At 39.4% G+C, this 17,776-nt stretch overlaps 1 protein-coding gene across 10 annotated transcripts in view; it reads left to right on the forward strand.

Moving 5' to 3' along the window:
* The window catches only part of LOC108699962 (dynamin-1), a 55,853-nt gene extending 38,684 nt beyond the window's left edge, over nt 1–17,169 (forward strand). For 2 of the 10 annotated variants that reach the window (XM_018232719.2, XM_018232717.2), the window contains 7 exons: nt 220–329; nt 1,010–1,121; nt 1,986–1,997; nt 3,229–3,399; nt 4,176–4,417; nt 4,505–4,720; nt 14,456–14,827. In XM_018232719.2, coding sequence (XP_018088208.1) covers nt 220–329; nt 1,010–1,121; nt 1,986–1,997; nt 3,229–3,399; nt 4,176–4,417; nt 4,505–4,720; nt 14,456–14,528 — 936 coding nt within the window. In that variant the 3' untranslated portion in view covers nt 14,529–14,827. Of the gene's footprint in view, nt 1–219; nt 330–1,009; nt 1,122–1,985; nt 1,998–3,228; nt 3,400–4,175; nt 4,418–4,504; nt 4,721–8,358; nt 8,396–14,455; nt 14,828–16,688 lie in introns of those variants that run through there. The other 8 variants (XM_018232726.2, XM_018232718.2, XM_018232722.2 and 5 more) reach the window with 6 other exon arrangements.
* Nucleotides 17,170–17,776: the final 607 nt, after the last annotated feature.

Genomic DNA, 17,776 nt, shown 5'->3' on the forward strand with positions numbered 1-17,776 from the left:
ACATGTATAATAAGGGATAATGTACCCCTATTGGAAATTATAAAGATGTTCTGAGAGGTGTTCTGAGACCACAAAGTTCAAGGCTGAATCATACAGGTCAAGGATCTCTGATTGTCACTGGTGTATTATAATGGATAATGTACCCATTACTGTAAATTATAAGAATATTATAAATCATTTGGAATTCTGTCACTCATGTTTCTTTATTTATGTCTATAGGAAAAGGAGAAAAAGTACATGTTGCCAGTGGACAACTTAAAGCTAAGGGACATTGAGAAAGGATTCATGTCCAGCAAGCACATCTTCGCACTATTCAACACTGAGCAAAGGTGGGTAGAGATCTAGCCATCCTGTACTACTGGGAACATGCTGCCTAGCTGACTTTTGCACATCCCATGATCCAAACTGCTAAAATAAAGTCCCATCACACAACAATTGGCAGAATGTGATGGCAGTTGTACATTTGCTTATAGGATAGCCACCTACAGTACATCACAAAATAACATTATTTCCTCTAGTACCAGCATCATTAACATTTTGGTGAAGTATGTGATTGTTTTCTGCCAAATAGTTGTTTTACCCTTAAAAAGAAATAAATATAAACAGTCAATATATGACTGTTAAATCCACATCAGGTGGATAATAAGCAAACATGTACAGGCAAAATCTGATTGGTCTGATGGTCAGTAACAAGTAGTTGCGTTTGCTTCATTGCCAAGTAAACATAAATGTTTAACAACCAGGGCACCTTGTTCATGTTGCCTGATGCACAGTTCTTTTACAAGCCATTTCATCTGAAATTTATACCAAATGGTTCGTTTTGTATTGTTGTCTCCGAGGTATAGCTGTCCTCCTGAAATAGTGGCTCCACAACTGTTGTGGATGTCCAGTTGTCTTTTTTGATGTTGTGCAAAAGCTGGGGGCCGACACCAAGGCCATGACCGATGTATACATATGCATGAGCACTGAATATATCAGCTAGCTTACTCATTCTCCTGTATCTGTATAGAAATGTTTACAAGGATTACCGTCAATTGGAGCTGGCCTGTGAAACTCAAGAAGAGGTGGATAGCTGGAAGGCTTCTTTCATGCGGGCTGGGGTCTACCCAGAGAGAGCTGGGGTGAGTACAAAAATAAATTAAGAAATGCATGGCTACATTAAAACTAGTAATGCCCTCCACATTGGCATACCAAGAGCTATGGATTTTATGCCCTCTCTTTATATTGAATCAATGATCCTGCCAAGCCATTTCTTCCATTCATAGGCATTATAAGCAGACATACAAAGGCCATTATGTATGTAGACAATAATATAATCTAAAGAGGGCAGATTTCTCATAAAAATAGAAAGTTAAGGATTGGCTGGATGGATGATTGCTCCTCTTTGTTCTTGAGTTTCATGATTAGCCCTGACAGAGAAGCATATACCTCTATTCTTATTGCATTTCCCTTTCTGTGAGGTCACTTTTTCCTGAAGGCACGCCCTGAGCACATGGAGGTAATATTATGTTGTAATTCACTTGTTCCAGTAAGTCAAAGTAATTAATCAGATATTAGTCTTTGTTGTTGTTTTGTGTATCATGAAAACAAACGTCCATGTCAAGAGACATTTTACAATTGGTTGTGTGACCTACATATCACTCTCAGGTAGAAGATACAGAAGCTTCAGTCAATATGGAAATACTGTGTGTGATGCCTATTAAGGAAGAAGTCCAGTCTTGTAGACGCCACCACCACGAAAACACCAGAATTCCTCACATTTAAATGCTAAGCATACACAAGGCCCTCACACGCAGCATTCATCTTCATTCAGTTCTTCTCATATCAAATCAGAATATTTTATATTGCAGCCCCTCCTCTGACAATTTTATTCTTGATAATATTGAGGCCAAAGGATCCATCCTTAACAACTAACAATAGTATTTTTCTATTTTGTCCCTTTGTGTGTTTTTTATTTCTATTTGTGGCTCAATCTGACCTCAAAGGACAAAGATAAAGTAAGTTTTGCAAACAGCTGCAAAGGAGTTGCTGAATCTCCCTCTTCTGCTCCTGTGACCACCATATTTTCCTTTCACCTTCTGCTTGAGGGGAAGGTCCTTGTATCAAGCACTGGATCTCAGTTTTCATCATTTTTATTTTCAGTTTGGTCTTTTTTTTGCATCTGGACTAAACATTTAAGTTGGGGTCTTTCCCCTCTTTTCTATCATGGCTATGCAGTCCTTCTGAGCATTCCATTAACATTAATTTTATTTTGCATGCCTAACATGAGACATTACACCTTACCGGCAGGTGCAGAACTGTACTTTCTTCTTGTATGAGGTTCCTTTATGGTTTGTACTGTCTGTACATGAGCCAAACTGAGAGATTTAAATATGTAACTATACCATGTGCACGCAGGGTTCATCTTCCAATTTTCTTTCACACTTTAAGAGGCCCATGTATCAAAGGTCAAATTTCAAATTCAAGTGAATTTTTTAAAATTCTAATCACATTTCGACCGGGAGTTTATTTAAGAAAAAATTTGAATGTCTAATATTGGATCAAATGGTTCGACCCGAAAATTTGAATCGTATTCGATTTGTACAAATTGAGTTTTTCTCAAAAAAACACCCTCAAATGTCAGGAAGGCTTTTAACATCTCCACATGGCTCACCAGACCTCTGCCATTGACTTGTACGTGAACTCGGCAGGTTTTGGGTGGCAAATATTTTAATTAGGACTGTTTTCACGGTCGAGTTGTGATAAATTTCACATTCGAATTTACATTCGAATAGGGGGATTAAAATTCTAAAACTGGAAAATTGTAATTTACTATTTGACCCTTCATACTAATTGTGTACATGCACAGGAGCCATTAGGCTACATAGAACTCTCACTTTGGTATCAGAGACAACCATCCAAGGGAATTCTCAGCCTATGACTTCTTTAAAATGTAATTACCAGTGAAAATGGAAGTCAGATTTTTATGTAATGGGGCTCATTTACTAACACAGGTGCAGTTTACTACATGTTAAAATATATGATTGGTCGCTATGGGTATTTGGAACTTGGCACCTGTGTTAGAATATTAAACCTTTTATAATTTTTTGATCATCACCCAAAATGCTGGCTTACTGGACAACATAAATCCCTGGTAAATGTGTGTGTCTACTGGTTCTGTAGCCAACTCCATGGCACAGGAGAAACTTGACTCACATTTCCCTCTGTGTTTTCTACATGGTCCTGCAGGCGAGTGAGTCAGAGGAGAATGGCTCAGACAGCTTCATGCATTCCATGGACCCTCAGCTTGAGAGGCAGGTGGAGACCATCCGCAATCTGGTGGATTCCTACATGGCCATTGTCAACAAGACGATCAGAGACCTGATGCCCAAAACCATCATGCATCTCATGATAATCAATGTATGTAGGTCACCGTTAAGTTAAATGTTACTATGTTATAAAATATCCTATTATTAGTAACTTTTCAGTTGGTCTTCTTTTTTATTTGTTGTAGCTTCTGCCACTATATCCATAAAATTTGTAATTATCCAAATAATAGGCCAAGGAGGAAACCTAATATGTATATTCACGTTTTAGCAAAATTATAATATTACATTATGGCATGTGGAGCATTGGCTCCACTGCTCTCTGTCTGCATTCTTTTTACAAGCTGAGAAAAATGGATCTGCTCTGTTGCCCAGCCCAGTTTGGTTTTAGAACTTTAGCTTGACTGACCACTTTTGAAATCCTTCAAAAAGCCCTAAGATTGGGCCAAACCAAATCTTGGATTCAGATCCCTTCTTAAAGGACAAGTAAAGGTAGAGTCACAGGGTGGCACTAATTTGTTAAGCACCCTCAAGTAACTTAAATTGCTAAGCTGTTACCAAGACCGGTGCTACACTACACTAAAAAATACAATGGACTGGAGTTGTATGTAGCAGGGTGGGTCACCGTGTTGCTCCCCTACTTACCTGTCAGGCTATCTGACTTCGCTTATTTTAAGTAAAAAAACAGTTCCCACCACTTCTAAAATGCACACATGCCAAGTCTTACCTTGTGCAGGGAGTCATGGGGGTAATAACACATTGCCATCCCCCAGTGATTCTACCTATCCTTGCCCTGTAACAATAGCCACATTTTCCAGACCATCTTGCAGTAGCATATTATAGCTTTACATTTCCATCTGTGGCACACAGACCAAGGATTTCATTCATTCCGACCTCCTGGCCAACCTGTACTCCTGCGGTGATCAGAATACACTGATGGAGGAGTCAGCAGAACAGGCTCTGCATCGGGATGAGATGTTAAAGATGTACCGTGCCCTGAAAGAGGCTCTGAATATTATTGGTGACATCAGTACAACTACAATCAGCACCCCAATGCCACCTCCAGTGGATGATTCTTGGCTTCAGGTGCAGAATATGCAAACTGGGCGCAGGTAATTTAGATCTCCTTATTCAGGGACAAAAGCAATAATTATATCAATATAATGAGACTAAGAAAATGTGGATTACATGCCTTTCAGGTCTCCAACATCAAGCCCTACCCCTCAGAGAAGAGCTCCTGCTGTGCCACCCTCAAGGCCTGGCTCTAGAGGCCCTGCTCCTGGTCCTCCTCCTCCAGGCTCCACTCTTGGAAGCGCTCCCCCTGTACCCTCCAGACCTGGAGCATCACCAGACCCATTCGGGCCTCCTCCCCAAATCCCATCAAGGCCTAACCGTGCACCTCCTGGTGTCCCAAGGTATGTGTACCTAAAATAGGAGCAACCATACTTAATCCCTTGCACCTCAGAAGGTGAATCTCAATCATGCGACTGCTAACTGGAGCTTTAGTCACAAAAATCACACCTTTTAGATCACATCTTTTAATTGTCAGAAACCAATAATCTTAATTTTGGAACAAATAAACTTGACAATTGGTAATGGTTTAAATTAACAAGAGGGCTGACTAAAAGCAGACACAACTGTGTGCAGTTATGGGCTCAGAACTTACTACTACAGCACGTACTATCACACCACTAGTACCTGCACTTTGAAAGGCATCAAGAACAGGGCTCCCATAGGTGCTCTAAGGATAGCACGCATGTAAGGGACATGTGCAGGTGACTGTCCTTGTCCAACCCACATTCCAACCCTTATGTGGCAGGCATAACATGCACCCACCTGCAGTCTGTTCTCAACCAGGCATACATATTTGCACAAACGTTTGCACCTACTGAATTACAGCCCATGATTCTTAACCATGGTACTTTTAAACTTGTGTCTATATACACATGGCATCACTTTTAGTGTAAAATGCATTTAACATTAAGAAAGATGAGTCTCTGAAGTACATGGTTCTTCAGAGTGATATTGTTGCTGATTTGTAAAAGTTTGGAAGGTTTGGTGGTACCTGACTAAACGAAGAATCCATTTTATGGGGGAAAACATAACCTGCTTTCAATTTATGCACTATTGTATGCCAACTGTACGGGTTAGCAATGACTATGAAAAGAAGTGTTTCTGTGAAACAGATATTGTTCAAAGGAGGGATTTATGTCATTGACAAGAACAGAGCTTATTCTGTCCTGTCTTCCTGAGACCTTCTGAAGAGTTCCAGGTCAAGCTTGCATAAAAATGTTAGTTTCAAAACTACAGTATGCTGCCAATACAGAATATAGTGATTATATGTAATGCAGAACTATTTCATCTTTGGATTCATCTAAGCAGGTCATCATTCAGGTCATCATTCTCTAGATATACGTACATACCACTCAATTCATATATACGTACATACCAACCAATCCATTGTACACCAACATTCAAATCTTGGATCATCTTCATTTTGCTAATTTATTCATCACTTTCTCTATTCTATATACATTTCTCTCCTTAACCTCTTGTTATATAGGTAGAACCCTTTGATCTCATTGTGATACCCTAATCCTTCCTCATTAAGTAGAACTTCAGTCCTAACTGTGGCATCCTAACCTTTCATCCTTATGTAGATCCTTTCTGTGACCTAATCTTTCCTCCTTAATACACCCTACCCACTAACTGTGACCTCTTTATTCTTCCTTTTATTCTTCTACCTTAGATAGAAGTAAGACCTTCAAACCTTGTTGTGACTTCCCATTTCTTTCTCCTTAGATAGCAGATCAGACCTTGCTGTAACCTCCTACTACTCCCTCTTCAGGTAGTCCCCTTGGCACCCTCTATTATTTTGTAATTAGCCCATCCTCCGTCAACACCCCTGACAAATGTCACCTAATCTTTTTATTAAAAACCTTGGCAAGTGCTGTTCTATTTTTTTTGCCTTTGTAGAACCCTCGGTCCATGATATCCTACATAATATAGAAACGTTGGCCTAGGTTGTAGTGATCCACATGGCCATTCCTAAAATAACTACAACAATCTCATGAACTGGCTTAAAGGGTCCTAGTAGTGGAACAGTTAGAATGTTAGTGGTTAAAGGGTAACTTTTATATAAAACGTTTTAATGGCCAATGCTTCACTGCATTGCTTGTTTTGGGATAGGGTTACTTGCACCACAAATTATAGCGCATTTGTATAATAGCATAATAGTTCTTTTTGGTTGCTACAAGCATCAGGGAAATATAAAAAATGATCAAAATGCCAGGAAGACATGGCACACCAATATTTGGCACAAAATAACACACTCAATAGATAATTTTGTAAAAGAAAGGCCAGTGTTTTTGTATAATCACTCTTGTGTGCTAAATTGTCTTAATTTAATTTTCTAACTTGTAGTAAACTGATCAAAATTTTGGCCAGTTGGTTGCTATCGGGTTACAGCAAATACATTTCTTTACACTAACCCCCTATGCTATTATAGAAGCATTGATTCTTGCAATCCTCCTGACCTTCTCTTGTATATAGAATGAGATCTCATTGCAACCCCACCGCCAGTGCAAGTGTTATTGATGACATTGTGGTATGGGTCATTGATGACATCATGATGACCTTGCTTGTCCTCAACAACTGAAGGACTTTTGGATCATTCTGTTGTTCTGCATCAGGCAGTTAGCTGTGCAGGTGTGATATACAGAACAGACACCTTTAGTACCTTTATTGTAGTACAGTTGTGTGTGCTTATAAATACAATCTTTTATAGGGGCAGATTTACATACTACCAGCTAGGGTTGCCACCTGGCCAGTAAAAATGATGGCTGATCCCAATGTTATTAATAGGGAAGAAAGATAAATATATAGGAAGGCCGGTATTTTTTTCCAGAAAAGGTGGCAACCCTACTACCAGCTCAGAGGCATACATTCCCAACTGATTATTTACCATCTGCTTCCAATGTATAATTTATGTGTCCAGATTCAGTGCGTGCATTTGAGTGGTTTGCACCATATCAGAAACAAGTGGGTGTCTGTGTTACATACGATTGCTCTGATTGGCTTGTTACTCACCCATCCTATTACCCTTTTGGTGATGGACAATTTTCCTGCATACATACAAACACCCTGATTGCACTGAATGCATGAAAACATTCTGTGCTTTTCCTGTGTACCATATGTACACAGGAAAAGCCATTAGTCACTGAAGCGGGAAGCTATGTCCAGTGCCTCTATTTGGGATCCAGTTCCTATATACACAGACAGTGCTGTAGCTTATTTAGGTTTGGCTCAGATTTGCCTCTCCATTTGTATTTGCACATGTTTCTGCACTTGCACTTATTCAGGTGTATGTCTAATCAAGGAATATGCACTGTTGTATTGTTTTTGTGTAATGCATTTATTTCTGTAACTCAGAATTAGGGGCCTTATTTATCAAAATAAATTTTTTTCCGAGTATTTAAAATAAAAAAAGTCAGACCAAACTAGAATCCATGACTAGACCTTATTTATTATTTAAAAAGCACGATTTAGTCGGATAACCCGAATCGTGCAAATTTTTTTTCCCCCAAATTGCTGGATTTTTTTCAGGCCAAGAGCTAAGGTTTGCAATTTAAGCTTCAAGTGGGCAGACAAATATATTCCTGCTGGTGCTGAACATTCTGGGAATGCTGGAGCAGCTGGAAAGGCATCCAGTTGTTCTCCAGCTGCTATATTACTACTTAGTAACCTGCCCCTTTCAGGGAATTGTGGGAGATGTAGTTTAGCAACAACTTAAGTGCTATAGGTTACAGAACCAAGGTCTTACAGATCAGTTACTTTACATGTGTTACATGTTTTTTGCACAGGCATGAGGTATACATGTGTGATATACGTTGTACTTGGAATGACAATAGCAGTACAGATTCACTCATATTGCTGGGCATATATATTTATATAAATGTGTCTGTGGAGTTGAAGCTTTAGTGCGTGCAAGCATGCTACCCCCACATAATTGTGGCTTTGGCTGCTTTCAGCCTCTGACTTCGTTATCTTTCAGAATAACTATCAGTGACCCTTGAGGAGCAATCGTTACGGTATGTGTCACACATCTTCAGTCACATGACCCGTGTGCTTCCTGTCCCATACTGTGATCTTCACGTGTGTGACACATATACCCATTTATTGTCTTACGCCCTGTTGCCAGGCAGATTTCTGCCACTGTTTGCTTACATTAACAGATCCATACAATTGGTGTTCCCTTCTAGTCTTTACATATAAGGACTAAACCTAAATATGTGAACTGGATGACAGATGGATACAGAATGGCTTCCAGACAAACTGGGCATCTTACTGGTATATTGGCCTGTAGTACAGAAAACAAGACAAACATGTTGGCTCAGTTCAAATCCAAGGGGCAGACCATTAGAAATATCCTTACTATGTGCTTCCTAGGTGGCCATACACGGAGAGATGGGCAATATCGGGCTGATCCGATCGTGGGCCCTAGGGCCCAACGATCGGATCCTAGTGAACGGGAACAGGCGGTCGGATCGCGGGACCGCATCAACGAACAGATGCGGCCGTGATCCGACTGGATTTTTAGTCCCATCCGATCCAGATCTGGCCGACTTTTCGATCGGGGAAGCCCGTCTTGGGCCCCCATACACAGGCCAATAAGCTGTCGGCAGCTTTTATCGGCCAGTGTATGGCCAACCACTTTGAGTACAGTGAAGTAGTAGCTTCCCCAGTAGTGTCTAAATGTAATAGTCCATTGTAAAAATGGAGGGATGTTATCCAATTAGAGGGTGATTAAGCTGATGGGTGGAACATACATTGGATGATGTCCTACTTGTAAATATGTTGCAGATGTTATAGATGTCATTCTGCCTTTTGGTTTCTCCAAACTCAACTCCCCTGTCCCTACTCTACATACTTGTGTATCTTGTGTTACTTTCCAAAAAACCAACAGTGCCTGGCAACTCGGTCACACAATGCCCCCTTCAAATTTATAGTTCTCCCAAGACCATCTCACACAGCTCTCCTCCACTCAGTATTCCCATGCTTGCCTCAGCTCACCTCTTCCCTTCCTTGCTCCCACTCATTACAGAACACTCACTCGAGTAGTAAACTGCATGTCCTTGTGTTGGTGTTGATTGTATTGTTATGTCCTTGACTTAGTGCTCAGCTTTCTTGGTTAGTCTCCTAGTCCTGATAGTTACACAACGTGAGTTTAGTAGTGGCTAATATTAGGGTTCCCAATCCTGACAAAACACAACACAAGAGACCTTGATTATGACCCCCATAATAAAGAACTTGTTATTGATTTACCTAAAACTAATACAGCCTCAATGGTTAAATATCTGTAGTCTTCAAAAATGGTTAGTTAGTTGCCTCCAGCATAACGGCACCATTCTTGAGCTTTCTGGGCATGCAAAATAAAAGTGAATTACTGTAACATTTTTAGAGTCACAAGGAAGCGATATCGTCAGCACACAAAACTTTATAAAAGTTCATCATGTGGTGAAACTTCTATTTTGCAAGTCCAGGATGGCCAAGAGCTTCCTTTTTATTTTGTTAATGGCTCTTGTTAATTCCAACATGGACACAAAACAGCAGTATGTGACTATGCCTAAAGCTGCAAAAAGGTTTATATCAAAAAAAGATATATGTCCCAAGGCCTCTTAGAGTAAAAACAAATAATTTATTAGTAATCACATTTAAAAAAGTATTTGGTACCTACTAACCCCATATATCCCACTTTACGCGTTTCGCACCCTCCGGCGCTTAGTCATAGTTAGTTACATAGTTAAATTGGGTTGAAAAAAGACAAAGTCCATCAAGTTCAACCCCTCCAAATGAAAACCCAGCATCCATACACACACCCCTCCCTACTTTTAATTAAAATTCTATATACCCATACCTATATTAACTATAGAGTTTAGTATCACAATAGCCTTTAATATTATGTCTGTCCAAAAAATCATCCAAGCCATTCTTAAAGGCATTAACTGAATCAGCCATCACAACATCACCCGGCAGTGCATTCCACAACCTCACTGTCCTGACTGTGAAGAACCCTCTACGTTGCTTCAAATGAAAGTTCTTTTCTTCTAGTCTAAAGGGGTGGCCTCTGGTACGGTGATCCACTTTATGGGTAAAAAGGTCCCCTGCCATTTGTCTATAATGTCCTCTAATGTACTTGCAAAGTGTAATCATGTCCCCTCGCAAGCGCCTTTTTTCCAGAGAAAACAACCCCAACCTTGACAGTCTACCCTCATAATTTAAGTCTTCCGTCCCTCTAACCAATTTAGTTGCACGTCTCTGCACTCTCTCCAGCTCATTTATATCCCTCTTAAGGACTGGAGTCCAAAACTGAACTGCATACTCCAGATGAGGCCTTACCAGGGACCTATAAAGAGGCATAATTATGTTTTCATCCCTTGAGTTAATGCCCTTTTTTATGCAAGACAGAACTTTATTTGCTTTAGTAGCCACAGAATGACACTGCCCAGAATTAGACAACGTGTTATCTACAAAGACCCCTAGATCCTTTTCATTTAAGGAAACTCCCAACACATTGCTATTTAGTGTATAACTTGCATTTATATTATTTTTGCCAAAGTGCATAACCTTGCATTTATCAACATTGAACCTCATTTTCCAGTTTGCTGCCCAGTTTTCCAGTTTAGACAGATCACTTTGCAAAGTGGCAGCATCCTGCATGGAACCTATAGTTCTGCACAATTTAGTATCATCTGCAAAAATAGAAACAGTACTTTCAATGCCCACCTCCAGGTCATTAATAAACAAGTTGAAAAGCAAGGGACCTAGTACAGAGCCCTGCGGTACTCCACTAACAACACTGGTCCAATTAGAAAATGTTCCATTTACCACCACTCTTTGTAGTCTATCTTTTAGCCAGTTCTCTATCCAGGTACAAATACTATGTTCCAGGCCAACATTCCTTAATTTAACCAGTAACCTTTTGTGTGGCACTGTATCAAATGCTTTAGCAAAGTCTAAGTAAATCACATCCACTGCCATCCCAGAATCTAGGTCTCTACTTACATTCTCGTAAAAAGAAATTAAGTTAGTCTGGCAAGATCTATTACGCATAAAACCATGCTGGCACAAACTCATAGTATTATGATTTGCTATGAAGTCCAGTATCTTATCCTTTATTAACCCTTCGAAAAGCTTTCCTAATACTGACGTCAGACTAACTGGCCTATAGTTTTGAGGCTGAGAACGGGATCCTTTTTTGAATAGAGGCACCACATTAGCAATTCGCCAGTCTCTCGGCACAATGCCAGATCTCAATGAATCCTGAAAAATTAAGTAAAGAGGTTTGGCAATCACAGAGCTAAGCTCGCTAATTACCCTGGATGAATACCATCTGGCCCTGGACCTTTGTTAATCTTAACATGTTCAAGTCTCTTTTGAATTTCTTCATGTGTGAACCATGCATCATTAGTTGTATTACTAGAATTGGGAGTGTTAAGAAGGAAACCTTCACTTACTGGTTCTTCATTTGTGTAGACAGATGAAAAATAGGAGTTCAGAATCTGCGCTTTTATTTTGTTTTCATCAACCAGCTGACCCCCCTCTGATAGTAAGGGTCCCACCCCTTCCTGCTTCATTTTTTTACTATTGACATATTTAAAAAATAATTTTGGATTATTTTTACTGCTTGCTGCAATATCCTTTTCTATAGCAATTTTAGCTTGCCTTATAGCTTCTTTGCATGATTTATTGGCCTCCTTGTACCTTATAAATGTTTCGTCTGTACCAGCTAACTTGAAAGCCTTAAAAGCACGTCTTTTCTTACCCACCTCAACACCAACGCTTCTATTGAACCAAAAAGGTTTTGCTTTGCAACGACGTTCCTTGCTTACAAGTGGAATATACTGACAAGTATATTTATTAAGCAGCATTTTAAAGACTTCCCATTTTTGTTCTGTGTTTAACCCTGTGAAAAGCATTTCCCACTTAATATGTTGCAGAGATGCCCTTATACTGTCAAAGTTTGCACGTCTGAAATTTAGTGTTTTAGTTACTCCCTTATAGAGTTGCTTCTGCAACAGAATCTCAAAGGAGACCGACCATGTTATGATCACTATTCCCTAAATGCTCACCCACACAAATGTTAGAGATGAGTTCAGTATTGTTAGTTATTACAAGGTCCAAAAGAGAGTTATTCCTAGTAGGTTCTTGAACGAGCTGGAATAAAAAGTTGTCATTCAGCATATTTACAAACCTACTAGCTTTTTCTGTCTTAGCAACCCCATTACCCCAGTCAATGTCTGGATAATAGGTGTGTCTGTATGTAAGAAATTGAGTACAGAATTTAAACCCAGGTGATCCCACCCCTTTTTTGTTTAAAACCAATCCAAGGTCGCAGGCAATTATCCCTGCTTCCTTTGTTTTTATTAACCCATAATACCTATGCAGGGTATATGTACCATTTGAAAATACTTTGGTTTGTGCTACTGCCACATAAAAAAATATCTATGGTACCACTCAGCAAATGAATGTTAAATGAGTAAAGATACAAAAATACATAATTGAAAAAATAATAAGGAGAAAACACTCACAGTTCACCTCAGTCCCAAGGTGCAAAAACCAAAAACACTGTATCCAAAGGATGTGAGGATCTCCAAAAATAAAGAGACAAATATAAAAAGTAGAAAAATTTATTAGGACATGAAGACCTACAATGTTGTGCAATAATTAATTTTAAGGATTGTGTTGTTAACAGATAATCTGAATACAATGTACAACTTTAGACTACTATGTATAATATAAGGGAAATGGTACATATACCCGCAGCGGCAGGCCAGGCTTGCTGGCCACCCTAGGCAGACCAGCCAGATCGCCCCCATCCCCGTCGCGCATGTAGCTGCTTTTTTCGAGCATGAGTTCTGATGTCATCAGTTATAAACGGTGAGTTCTGATGCCATTTCTGTCACATGACTCACTATCCTTATATTTTATAAGAGGGGGTACTTTATTCACTATATTTATAATATATATAGTTTTTACAATACGCATCCCTTTATGTTCTATAGTGAGAAGCACTATAATGAAGTGAACTACCACCATAAGTTTAGCATATTTCATTTTCCAGTGTGGCTATATCTCTTTGCTTTTATTATCAGTTACTTACTTTCAAATTATAAGAAGTACACTTATCTTAGGGCCTTGTACAATTGTTAGGCAAACCAGACAGTCTCCTCAGCACCTAGCTTTAGTGCAGCACGGCTCAGCAGTGTCCCATTCCACAATCTGAAAAGAACAGAAAGCAGTGAAATTCAACAGGTATCTTACTCAGTTTATCGAAAATGTATGTTTCTGTGGACAAGCTACTTTTTCCTTCACTAAATCGGACATGACTTTTTAGTGGCAATGTTTCACTGGCTCCATTATTGCTTGCCCCAGCAGTCCCATAATTTGACACAAGGAACAGCAATAAACACTGTCAATGATCCCAGCTACAACACCCCTATATCTATGCACCCCTTTCACCCCAATGGCTACCTTGTGTGTGAACAATATTTCCCATGATTTGATTTTTTTTTTTAACTGCCATGACTTCAAGATGCTTTAACTTATTAACTGTAGTTAAAGCCAGCTTTTTGTGTAGAAGCACCGGTTAGCTTATTAAGGATATTGCTTTTAGGAACACTCAATACTGTGAACAAGGGTTCTTCCCATGTGGCCTTCAGCATGCCATACCCCTTACCTACTGCTTTGGACAACCCAACATAGAGTTAAAAGCTAGTAGTGATCACTTTGTAACCTGCAGTACCACTTTTTATTTTTACTTGCAACAGCACTTTAGGCTATGCTTTGTGCTGCAGACAAAATAAGTTTAGTATCCAAGGTGACAAACCCCTCACTATTAACAGTGATAACATGACATGTTCTACCCCTCCCTCTCCCCTTTATGGCTCCTTTATCCTTTTAATTTTTCAACGTTCTCCTTTTTTGCCAAGGTGGATAGAAATCCATTTGCACATGTGTTTAACAACAAAATGGTGGTTAGAGGTGTCTCACCGTCTGCCTGGGGAATTTGGGCTGACTGCTTCACGGTGTAAACAATGCTAATCACGCTCTGTGTTCTCTTGTCTGTTTTATTTTTTTCTTCCATCCAGCAGGAAGGCTCCCGCATCACCTACACGACCCACCATTATCCGATCTGCTGACCCGTCCCTCTTAGATTATTAAATGGAGGCTTGGCCGCCGAATACAACTCCCTTACTCCCTTTCTGCTCATTCATTACACCACTCCCAGGCATGGTGCAATCTCTCTCTTTCACTGTGTTGTAAACACTGGCTCAGTGTCGCACCAATGTATTGTACTGTACAGAAATGTAGTGTTGTTCCTTCCGCCATATTGTAACGTTAACAAACCAGCAATCGCTGGTTAATGTTTTTTTCTGTTCTTCTCACAATGCCCTTATGCATTATCATTTCACTGGCTTACAAAATTGATTTACCTCATTGCCTCCACCGCACCAACAGAATGATTTTGTAATTTAAAGGACACCTGTCAAAAGAATATAATTTTTAGGCATATTCATTAAGGAAGAGACAGAAACTTGACATGTTTCCTTTAACATAGCCTAAACTGTGCTGCTTCTTAATGTGACTGATGTACCTGCTGCTTACTGTGGTCTATAGCTCTTGTTTCGTACCTTCTTCTTCATGGCTCCGTCTTGGAGGAGCAATTTACATTCCTGCACTCCATATATTAAGAACAGACTGTGGTGCCAGAACCTAAAAGAATTAAAAATGAAAGATTCTCAGGCAAGCTGCAAGAAGACCAGAACTGGATGAACTTATCACTTAAAACAGGGGTGTCCAAACTTTTTGCAACGAGGGCCAGATTTAATGAGGTGAAAATGACATCCATTTCGATGTAGCTAGGTTGTGATCAGGATCATTCACTCCTGGAGATGGACGCAAACACGGCGTTTAGGAAGTGGAGAAGTGGAGTCTGTTTGGATATACTCTCCGCACCTCATAAACAAGAAATCGTGTAGTCATAGCAGTAATATTTGAGCACATTAGTGAAATGATCTGCTACTTGGTATATACTGCTGCCTGTGTGCTGAAGGTGTTAGCAATAGACACGTAACGGCACGTAGTGACGCGCCGCTCACGCATACTACTTTAGTTTACTGTACTGGCTCATCAGTACGTCTATTGCACCTTCAGCCCTAAAAAAGTATGCAAGAGCAGCGCGTCTCTACGTGCCAGTACTCGTCTATTGCTAACACCTTCAGCACACAGGCAGCAGTATAGACCAAGTGCTAGATCATTTCACTAATGTGCCCAAATATTACTGCTACGGCTACGTAATTCCTGATTGCACTGTGCTGGGGGGCCACATTATTATTAATTTCATGATGGAGGCTGAGGGCCGGGTAAATTTGAAAATGGGCCGCAATTGGTCCCCGAGCCTGATTTTGGACATGCCTGACTTGAAATAAAAAAATACCAGTGTTTGCAGTTTAAATATTAGAAGGTGAAAGATAATGAAGGTGAAAGCAAACCTGAATGTTTAAAGCACTCTAGGGGGCGACAACGGGTTTAGAATTGTGTGGGTGGACAACACTCAAAATGTATTTTAAAAACCAAAATGGGAAATGCTTCTGATCTGCATATAGGTTGGTAATAAACACAATTTTAAATATAGTGCATTTGATTATTTCTTGCCCAAGAGTACATGTACATGCAAAGCAGTAGCAGGTTCAGTCCAGACCTTATTTTGCTATCCCAAATAATACTGGTTTTTCCATTCTATGCCTAAAGAGATGTATAAATATATATTTTGAGACAGGATTTATTTTTATGTAAGCCATATATATACAGGCCAAAGTGACCGTATTTGCATATGCAATGCATACCTGCTCTTAAATACCTGTCCCCTATTACATTTTTAATCTCTAGTGGAAGGTGATATCTGCCAACTCCTTTTTACTTTAATGCTGAACAGTTAACATTAAACCCCCCATTTCAGGGTTGGAATTTTAAAAGTTTGCATTGAAAGTGTATATCCACAGGATACATAGTGGCAGATATTAAGATTGATACAGTCTGGAGTCTCTTGCCCTGTGAGAAGCATTAGACACTCAAGATCCAAGTATTTATAAGTGAGTGACTTGTGAGATCTTGGCATGTCAAGGGATCTTTGAGGATTGTTCTGCTGAAGAGTACTAAATTCACTGTGAAAGGGTGGCAAATATACATATAACATATGCTGGTATTACTTTTGCTTTTGGAATCTGTACCTTAATTGGTTTTTTTTTTGTCCTTTACAAACTTGATTGCCTTTTTTCCTTCCTTCCTTTTCTTATCTTTTCCCGTCTTGATTCCCACCAGGGTTAGTCCTTCAAGGCCAGAATCTCCTAAGACTCAGTATGACCCGTAACCCTCCTCTGGCTCAGACTGTTGCCTGCTTTCTACCTGTTCTGTCTTGGACTGTGTGACATTCACCACACTATTTGTTCTGTTGTATAATAGTTGTGCTACACACATATGAAATGTGATTATTGGTATGAATCAAACAAGTCATCCTCTCAATTGCATTATGGAAACTTATGTCTATGGTAGTATGATATCCTTATATAAATATCCTATAAATAATTCTATATATATATATGAGAACTTAAATATACGTTTCATGATACGTGAGCCATTGTACTTCCATGTCGATTTGAGTATTCAGTAGATCATAAGTCTGTTAGCAGCTGGTACTGTATTTCTGCATGTAAAGAAGCCTCAGTTTTTGGAAAAAATGTTCTAGGTTCTGGTGTTTAGCTGTTATGTCAGAGCGTTGAATAAAATATGTTTCTTTAAAAAACTGATGTGGCCCTTCTTTCTAATGCACCAACATTGTAAAACATTTGTTTTAATGCTTTAATACATACATTTTAACAATGCTTCATTAATTTCAGGGTCAAATTCCTTATATATTTAGGTGCAAAAATGGAATGGTTCGTTTAGGTGACCCCCAGCCTAGATCATACCTTTAAGATAAAATTGAATTAATCCTGTTTTCTGAGATATTTGCAATGAGTGTATATCAACTCTTCCTGCCATAAAGCAAGACTGCTGTTTGTAAGAAAGAAGTCTTTAAACCAGGAAATACACTTTCCTCCACATACACAAGTGCAAAAATTGAAAAAAAACGTAGAAGTATATATTTAAAACATTTTGTTTACCGGACATGTTGTCTCTTTAGGATTAACTCTGATATTGCTTGTTCCCTACAATCTTGGAACTATTGGGGAGAATGAAACTACAATAATATTCTCATGTTACAGTTTCAGCTAAAGGAGTCCCTAACTGTGCTAATTCACACAGGGCACTAGATTTCAAAACCCAAAAGGTCCCTGCCACAGTGGAGCTTATAATCAATCTTAAAGTGGACCTGTCACCTACACATAAAAAACTGCATAATGAAAGTC

This window comes from Xenopus laevis, chromosome 8S (assembly GCF_017654675.1).
Source record: "Xenopus laevis strain J_2021 chromosome 8S, Xenopus_laevis_v10.1, whole genome shotgun sequence".
Lineage (NCBI taxonomy): Eukaryota > Metazoa > Chordata > Amphibia > Anura > Pipidae > Xenopus > Xenopus laevis.